Source organism: Macrobrachium rosenbergii, chromosome 15 (genome assembly GCF_040412425.1).
Source record: "Macrobrachium rosenbergii isolate ZJJX-2024 chromosome 15, ASM4041242v1, whole genome shotgun sequence".
NCBI lineage: Eukaryota > Metazoa > Arthropoda > Malacostraca > Decapoda > Palaemonidae > Macrobrachium > Macrobrachium rosenbergii.
The window spans coordinates 50,975,707-50,985,455 of NC_089755.1; the positions used below are offsets into that span (position 1 = coordinate 50,975,707).

General features: G+C 37.0%; 1 protein-coding gene across 47 annotated transcripts in view; it reads right to left on the reverse strand.

The window, feature by feature from the left end:
- Positions 1 to 6,719, reverse strand: part of Sap47 (Synapse-associated protein 47kD) — a 343,435-nt gene extending 336,716 nt beyond the window's left edge. For 15 of the 47 annotated variants that reach the window (XM_067117737.1, XM_067117727.1, XM_067117728.1 and 12 more), the window contains exons 1-2: positions 6,533 to 6,648; positions 5,910 to 6,195 (exon numbers count right to left, since the gene is read on the reverse strand). In XM_067117737.1, the coding sequence (XP_066973838.1) occupies positions 5,910 to 6,145 (236 nt within the window). In that variant the 5' untranslated portion in view covers positions 6,146 to 6,195; positions 6,533 to 6,648. Of the gene's footprint in view, positions 1 to 5,909; positions 6,196 to 6,532 lie in introns of all 47 variants that reach the window. The other 32 variants (XM_067117730.1, XM_067117722.1, XM_067117709.1 and 29 more) reach the window with 10 other exon arrangements.
- Positions 6,720 to 9,749: the final 3,030 nt, after the last annotated feature.

Below are 9,749 nucleotides of genomic sequence, written 5' to 3' on the forward strand. Positions count from 1 at the left end.
CTTACAACTAAAAGAGACACATAAAATTCACCAGTAACATGGAAGCTTCTTACAACTAAAAGAGACACATAAAATTAATCTAAATACGCTCCTGGGAGATGAAGTACATATTCAGAATGGAAAAGCTTTCTATGAAGAGTAGTGTCTCTGACTCTATGAAAGCAGTTAAAGCTGGGATCATAAACTGGGCTACAATATTATTAGCTTTGTCTAGGAACTGTTCAACAAATGACCAAAAATGATACGTCTTCCTCTCGGAGAACCTGATAATGGGCAGTTACTGAATTCATACTAGGATCAGCTATTTTTTAAAGCAGTCACTATAGTGTTTCTGTCTGATACACTACTAGATAGTCTTCAGCCTTTGGTTTGATTACAATGTGGCTAGCACTGAAATGCAAACCAAGCTGAATAATCCCTGTTCTGGAGATTGCAATATCCAAATCCTCACTAACACTCAAATTTAGTGGCCCTGACAATGGTCATCATGAACAGTTTTTCAGCATCTGCTAAGACTAGACCAACCGAAGAAAAGAAAACGGGCACATAATTTCTATACAACTTTGACCTAAGAATTTATTGGACCTTTACAGTTCAGAATTCATGCACAAGGTTAAATTCAAAATGATACTGTAGTCATCTTGGAAAAACTTGAGTGCCTTCAATTTGACGGTAGAGAAGCACTCTGACTACTCCAAACTACAGTCACTGCTCTAGAAAGATGACATTTGTTGTCACAGGAAAAGAATGCAAAGGATTAGATCTGCAACAGAACAGGGCATGTTATCTAGTATTCACCAACTGGAATCTCATTATATTCTTGACCAAATGCTGATCACTGCTTGAATGAATTAGCCATTAGCAGAAGCATTTGGTTCTGAATGGGAATAAACAGATCCAAGCTCCACATTATGACCCTTATCAATATCATTTAGTGGTTAAACCAGACTGCTGAGTTAACCCAAATGATGAATCCACATTTATATCAGGCAATTATAATTTTTGTGGCAAGTTACAGCAGAGTTAAACCTAATTTCTCTTAACATTGCCAAACAAGTACCCAGAGAAAACCAAGAAAGATTCTGGGACTAGAAATCTTCCCAAGTCATGAACACTGTAAGAAGCGAGAATAGCTGACATAACCATAGTTTGAAAGATCCAACAGCACTGCAACAAGCAAGAAGAGCTAACATGACCATACCCTGACAAGATCCAAGTAGGAAAGCAAACTAGAGTACAAGTATTGTCACCTCTCGACAGAACTGTCTCAAGTTCCATACGCAGAGAAGAGATCTAGATTAAAGTTTAGCAGTGTGGTAAGTGAAGAAGTGAAGAGTTTAGAAACATTTCTGGTACCCAGTTGACTGACTGAGACAACACTGCTGGCTACCCATTAGCACTTCCCTTCCTGTCTAAAACTTCACATTCTACATAACTAGCACCTAGTACAATACCAAAAGTTGATGAGGAATTCAGCCACTGAATACATAGGCTAAACCCTCTGACAACCCTCTCTTTTATTCAAGAACAATGCTTATGAATCATTAGGTGTGAAAGAATATAATAAGTTCATCACCATCTCAAAACAATGTGAAGCTAGGTTAAAGCAATCTCAGAAAGCAAATATACAACAGCATATTTGCTGTGCATAAACACTGACAAAGCCTAAGGTTAGTTGCCATGGAAAAGAAGTAAATTTATTGCCATTCACATCACAAAAATGTAATGACACATTATGACGATAGTGACAATCATTCAATAACCAAACACTAATGAGAAGGAAAGGTGAGAGTTGAAGAGAAGGCAGTTCTGCACCTCCAGCTATAAGAACACCTACTTGCCCCAGTGCAACAACCAACCAGCAAGCGACTTGCTTGCTGAGAGGCAATTGTTCTTGTCATTTCCCCACAGTAGCTATCTTCATTCAGTCCCCATCACTTGCATTCAACATGATTAGTATTTGACTTTAATTCTGAATCGATTCATTCAAGCTTTAAATACTGAATAATCTATTTATTCAAACTTTAAATGATAAAGGGAAAGTATTAAAGTTCACAGCTTGTTTATTTGGGAACACCAACTTAATCATATCTAGACTACATACCAGGTACGTACATAAGTATAGTGTACTGCATATTCTAATGCAATTGCCATTTTCATATACTGTATTATAATCAAGTACATTATTGTTAAAAGGCCTGATACATGGATGGAAACTGTATTGCAAAATGTCCCCAGGTCTGAAGCACAACAGCTCAGACCAACTGGTCCCTCACCCCCTTCAGCTGCAAAATAGCACTGTTCACATTCAATTGTTAAGCTTAAGCAGCATGCTTAACAAATGCACTGTCATTACAGGAAAAGTGTTTGGAATGTAATTTTAGGTCTAATTTCTTAACTACAAGTATACAGTACATATATTAGTGCTGTACTATGGTTCTAGTATGGTAATCTATTACTCTGCATGCTCTATGATTTCTATCTGTACATTAACGTACAGTACCTTAAAAAATCAAGTAAACTAATTAGGGTATTAATACCATGTACCAATCTAAAGAAAGCAAAAATCAATGCAGCTAGCAACTAACAGTCAATCTGGCTCAGAATACAATACTATCTCAGGGCACCAACAGTATTAACCAATCAAAACTAAGAATCTACTTTTAGACCAGAGGAAATTTTAAATAAAAACATACTGTACCATCATAGATTTTTAAAAAAAGCTTACTGTAGTACCTACACCATACATACCACATCAAGATTGCAGCTAGTAAAACTCAAAACTCTAAAGATCTTCTAACTTTAGGAATAACAAAAATCAAGGAATAAAGTCACACCCAGTACTTTTTTCTCTTAAGGTAATCATTTGTTAACAGACTATCCCAATACTAAACTTCTTCTTGTTCTGAAGAACTACTTCTAACACAACTGGAGTTTTATTACTCTGTAGGATATTAAAATTCTTTGCAATCATTTTTTAAAACATTCAATAAAAACCTTATTCATTACATTTCCTCACGACAACATCATTTCCTGAAGTACCACACTACAAGGTAGCTAGCTACTTATTTTGCTTCTTTCATCAAAATTCAGGAAAAACTTCTTGCACACACACATGTCCATAATACACTTCGGACATTATCTTATCCTATTCACGCTCATTTGATGTCAACCAAACAAGTAATCACACCGTTAGCTCTGCATAAACAGTCAACACAATATACTTATTTCACAGTTTTCATTTGTCCCAGTATTTGATATACAGGTAAAGGATAAAATTCCTATAACCAGGATCATTTGCAGCATAGGCCTATACACTAAGAAACAGAGGTAGACCTTCACAGTTTTTAAGGAGATGCCTTATGCACCTCATGTGTAGGTTCTATCAATTCCCAAATTACAAAATTATTATTAACGATAAGCATCCATTCTTAAGTGGGAAGCCGCCAGACCACGAAACTTGCTTGACAAATTTCTACATAACAGAATACCAAAATATGAAAAGATAAGTAAAGCTAAATACAGTATATATAAATGGTTGTCCTGCACTCAAACATGCTAGCAAGTTCACAGTATTCTCAGCAGCACATTATGTAAAGGATTAACTGACTGCTGGGCATAACTTAGGTGTTCTGTGTACAAAAAAGAGCCGCTAACAACCTGCAGACTTGGATTGGGAACACAGGGACACAGTTGGGGGTGCAGTGGTTGGTTCAAAAAGCTAATCACAATCTGTTGCATGATATCCTCATAAAAACATATATGTAGTCTTCCAAACAATATGTAAAAAAAAAAAATCATTGTACACATGACAGTCAAGTCAGAAAAATATGAAGTTCTTGTAACTGGTGAGAATTTATTGCATCAAATGCTATAATTACCTTAAGGTTAATTCACAAATTACAATCTACAACTGATCGACAAGAGGCAAATCTAGGCTATCAGGAAGAAAGACTAGTTCAGTTTCTCTACATCCGAAATCTACAGAAACTTACAAAGGTAGGCAAGCTTGGCATGCTAACTGTATTGATTGGCTATGCAATGGATATTTCTACAGTTGGGCTATGATAACTTACCAACGCCACCCACTTCAGAGTTTCACTACTGGCTTGGCAGGCTAACTGCATATACTTAAGCTAAAACTACTTTAGCAGTTGCCATCAAATGTTGCACAAGCCACAACAACTTGGGCTTGTCTAGGCTAGCCTGCTCTGCCAGCCTGAGTTTCTGAGTCAGCTTTTTTAAGTACAGTATCTCTCTGCTCTTACAGCTAGGCTATATGCTAACTTGAAAAGTAAATTCATTCAGGGGATACTGGACTAGGAATTATAAAACTATATATGTACCACTGAACTGAGTCAGTGTAGTCCCTTACCATAGGATGCAACAAAGCAATACTAGCCTGCTGTCTCTCATCTTTACTAAGTTATTTATAACAAAACCCATTTTTTGGTGGCTTAAGATGCCATTTGTTAAATTGCTGTGGCAGTGGCTACAGACTTCTGGGCAATTCACTAAGCAAATTCATTCTAAATTACGTCTATGCTACAATTACTTCAATTACACTGTGAATTGAGTGACATTGGCTGTGACAATTCCATAAAAAAATTTTCCCCAGCCCTTTTACAGTTATTTGGAGAAAAACCATTTAGTTTGTTACTTAAGTAATCATTTTTTTTTTAACATCTGGCTGTACAGAGGATCTCTTTTACAATGCATTAAAAATGAAATGCATAAATCAATTTTTCACAGAGTTTTCTTAATTTAAGATATATAAACATCTATGGGTGCAGATGGCATATAAAAATTCATTCACAGCCTCCTGAGTAATTAAAGCTACACAATTCAATCCTTAGGCTTACAAACCCAAAGTTTTACTGTCATTTACATGGACAGAACATAGAGTGTTCGAAAACATAATTTTCTACTTACTGCATTATTTAAATCCATTGTAACTGACATGGAGACTGAATTTGTCAAATTGTAAAAATTTAATCCAGCATTTATTGGATGATTAATATCTAAATAGGTCAACACCAACAATCACCACCCCCAATTAAAAATTCAGTTAATTTAAATTTCCTTACAAAATTTTAAAGGAAAAGTCTTTTCCTTAAGATATTAGATTTTCAAGTCTTAACACAAGAATTATAGTGCCATTACTAATGGACAATTGGTTGATCCACCTCAGCACGGGATAAGACTATTAATTACGCACCAGGCCACACAGCCTATGATTCTATGTGCTTAGACTTGAATAATATATGACAATTTAACTTTTGTCCTGTTGAAAATATCCCTTACATAAAGAGTTGACTGAACCGACTTTTAAAAGATGTATCCAGTCACTGCCAGCACTAGTTAATAAGTTAATGATCACTGAACTATGAATGTGTCTGTGTGCGTAACCGTTTATAATTATTAGCCTATTCGGTGCAATTTGGCGAATTAAACCCAAAGCAGTTTATTATTATACTAATAATATATAAGAAAACCTGAATCAGTTTATTATTATACTAATAAAGAAAACCTGAATCAGTTTATTATTATACTAATAATACATAAGACAAAGTTAAATTAAGGCCTAGGCCTCTCGAGATGGGGGACTTCTATACCTAATTGTGTGGGTCTAACAGACTGAGGCCCTAAAGTTATGGGGTGACAGCCACATGAACCTGGGCCAGCGTTCACATAAGCTAATATCGCCAGGCCTAGGTTAGTAAGACATATACTAGCAAGCCAAGGTTATAAATTCTGTCTAAGCTGACCCTACAGTGGTCCCCTTGCCATAGGAAGCTTAGACTACGTTAAGCTGGAAAAGCTTAGACTTAGGGTAATGAACTTAGACTACGTCAAGTTAGAAGGGCCGAGGCCCAGGCTAACGTACACCTCGCAACACGCCCACTTACCCAGAGTGTTGGGACGCAGCGTCTTCGTTTTCGTCGGCGGAGCCCTTGACACTCTGTTCGGAGGCGTTGGCGGAGGCAGGGGAAGGCTGCTCCTGCGGGGTCGTCTGGTCCTTCTTGGCCTCGCCTTCCTGGCCCTCCGCGCCTCCTTCCTCCGGCTTGCCGTCCTTTTTGAACCAAGACCCGAGGCTGGTTCCCAGGCCGGAGACCTGGCTCGAGACATTCGTGAACATATTCATCTCGCCAACTGTTTTTTTCTCGAGTTTCTCTTACCGATACCTAACTGTTTCTGCGACGCAAGACAATTGATATAATATATGTAGAGAGAAATTAACCTAATAGATAAAAAAAAGATGCTGCAAGATTTCCCCCCCGTTAATCGACGTTACAGTATATTCTGACTTAAAACAATAGCTTAGTTTGAATGGAAAAAAATTAAATGGAGTTTGCGATAGGCCCGTACTACTACTACTAGCTAGAGGCTATCTCGCCTATAATGACACCCAGTGTCAATAACGTCAACGTCAACTCAGGCAAAAGGTTTTTTTTTATGCATTCGACGACGACTTAAGACAATATCTTCACTGTCAACGGAAGCTGTTTGGAAAAGAGAACGCCCACCACACCTCCAAACCTAACGTCAGCACTGCTCACTAATGTCAGCAGCCACCACGACGTCACGAGCCTTCTCGGCACCTTGCATACACTTACACACTGACTACTGCTGATTCCTGCTGACGACAACCAACTATAAGGGGGAAGAAATCAATACAGTTCCCAGGAGCCCCGAGGAGCTTCCCCGATTGATTTCGCTGCGGTTGGTGCCGTTCGTTCTAGACCTGAAGGCGTTGCCTCGTTTAAAGCAATTATTTGTCCACATATAAAGAAAAATATTTCACTATAATTTTAATATATAACTTAATATTTTACATTACTACCTATATTTCATTTTATAACCATCAAAACACCAAAAAAAACATGTCAAACGCATTTGCAATTACAGAAAACACACTCAACAGGACATTTCAAAATATGGTGACACTCGCTGGAATGCCACAGAAAAAACAAAAGAACATCACTTAAAGGATACTGAAATGTCTACAATGTTTATAAACGTCAAAACAGAGTGTTGAGTACTGTACATTCACAACACATGGGTTTCTACAAAACTAAACAAAGATCAGTAAGAAACTCATAAGATTTATGATGCAAGTGTCACGAGATGCGGGAAGCTTAAATCGTTTAATTTGGGTGTGTTTCATAAAAGAAATTGGCAATGATGTATCCGTAAATCGAAGTTGGCCCAACGATAGTCATTTATGTCAGAACCTAATGATATATTTCGAAAAAAACGTAGTTGTCACCTAACCTCATTGACAGGAACTATCACATAGGCAATGAACACATACGAAAGTATCTCATCACAATGACATACTCACATTCCCTAATCTTTTATTTTACTATTCAATATATATATATATATATATATATATATATATATATATATATATATATATATGGAACAGTAACATAAAAAATTAGGGAATATGAGTATGTCATTGCGATGAGAGACTTTTTCCATGTATTCATTGTGTATGATATATACTGTATATGTAGATAGATATATAGATAGAGATATCGTAGCCCTATAGTCTGAAAAGCCTCCTCTTCATCTCTACCGCTATCCCAATGCTAAGGGGTCAGTTGCCTTGATGCATCTTCAACTACTATCAAAAGTACATTCTTCAACTAAACTCTTCTTCTCCTAATACCCCTTCACGTTTATTACTCCAGTTTAATTCTTTGCTTCCCTCTTTACCTTTTACCCCTAACAGGATCCACCCAAGCCCACTTCACTCCCTCCTCACTCATCCTTACCACTTGCTACCAGTGGCATCACGATCTTGACTCTCTTATCACGTCAATAATTTTTACGCCCCTGGCACTTCTAATTTCTTCATTTTGCAGCCTCTGGCAGTGCGATCCCAAAAACCCACCTCAACATCATTTCTGTTCACTTTAGCTTCTATTCCCTATTACAATGCAGCTCTTTTTCAGTATATTTGGCATTCCTTGTCACACATTACCCCTTTTACCTTCCTCCATCGCCCCAGGCTGCTTTTATCCTACTGTCAACCTCTTTTCCACACCCTCCTTCTTGGCTTAATGTTGATCCAAAGTATCTGAAATTCTCTATGCATTAGATCTATGCCTCCTCTATCCCATATTACTAACCTGTCTCCTCCCTACTAGCTGGGTGCTATAATCTTAGTTTTACCCACATTTACTTTCATACCACCCCATTCAAGTGATTCCTGATGCTATTACCATTCTTTGCAAGTCTTCAGTTACCCATGATCACCAGTTCATCTGCATATCTAATGTTCCACAAATTTTCATTCCTTCTTTTCACTCAATACATCCATAACCAGTACAAACAGAAATGGGCTAAGTGCCGTTCCTTGATGTAAACCAACTCTAACTTCACACACTTCTGTTCTGCTACAGGCTGCTATTACTGCTATCATCATTCTTTTAAAAATCATTTCAATCAATCTGGCCAACTTTTCTGGCATTTTCTTCTTAAACACCAAAACACTACCTGTCTTGGTGTTCTATCAAATGTCTTCTCTATGTCTATAAATGCATAGTAGATCTTCCAATTACCTTCTTGCCTCTTTCCTGTAACAATCTTATCTTAAAGTAGTTGACTGTACTTCTAACCTCCCTCTAATGAAAACTTGCTTATGTTCACCAATCTTCACCATTTCTAGCAATTTTCATACAGTATTCTTTCTAAAACCTTCAACAAGTGTTCTGTTCACTTGACTTCCCTTAATTACCACACTCCATGGAAATACTCCATGGAAATGAAGTATGGGAGTTGAATATGAATGACATACAAAATTTTGAATTTATAGAGATGAACTGTTTGTGTAGTTTACGTAGCAAAAGAATTCAAACAGAGAAATGTGGAGATACATAAAAAATTTTAAGGGTCGGAACGAGTGTAAGTTGCAGTCATAAAGCATCTCAGCTTATACAAGAATTTTGTAAGATCACTATGAGTTCCAGAAAGTTAGCAAACCACTCTTCACAGACCATAAAAAAAACAACTAAGATTAACTTCAATCGTGATGACAGTCTTTTGTGAATCAGAGATCTCAGCAAAGAAAATGGAGGGAAGTTACAGTACTGTATATATAGAACCAAGTATTTGCACCGAAGCATGAAAACGTCTGCTCTCCATGCAGTAGAATCCTGAAATAGAGAGAGGTATAGTGGCAGCTTGTGCATAACAGAGATTGCAAAGAGGTCCAAGATACATCAGGATAAAGTGGCCAATCTGTAGAAACAGTATGTCTCTGCTGAGAATGAGAACAACTGCATTTTTCTTTTATTATTATTATTATTATTATTATTATTATTATTATTATTATTATTATTATTATTATTATAGAGCAGTTTAACCTGATCATCGAGTCCCTAATCTAGACTTCAACTCACTGAAGGGATATTTGACTGTTAGAGCAGGTTTAAGCTAAATTCACACAGTTAAATGTGAGACTACCAGCAAGAACAGATGAAATGTAGAAGGCAGAAAGCTGTCAGGACTCGAACATCCATGCATTTGCCATTCCTATTAAGTTTTCTTCATAAGGACACATTTTTTTTTACACCAAATAAGTTCAGACCTGTCAATATGTAACTACTGCTGCTCTTAAAATCTTATTTTCAACATTTTGCATGAAATACATGCTGCACCAGTGCATAAAAATCACTTCGTGAGATGGGATATGATACAGTGTGCCAAACTGCACAACTAATGCGGCCAGTCTAAAC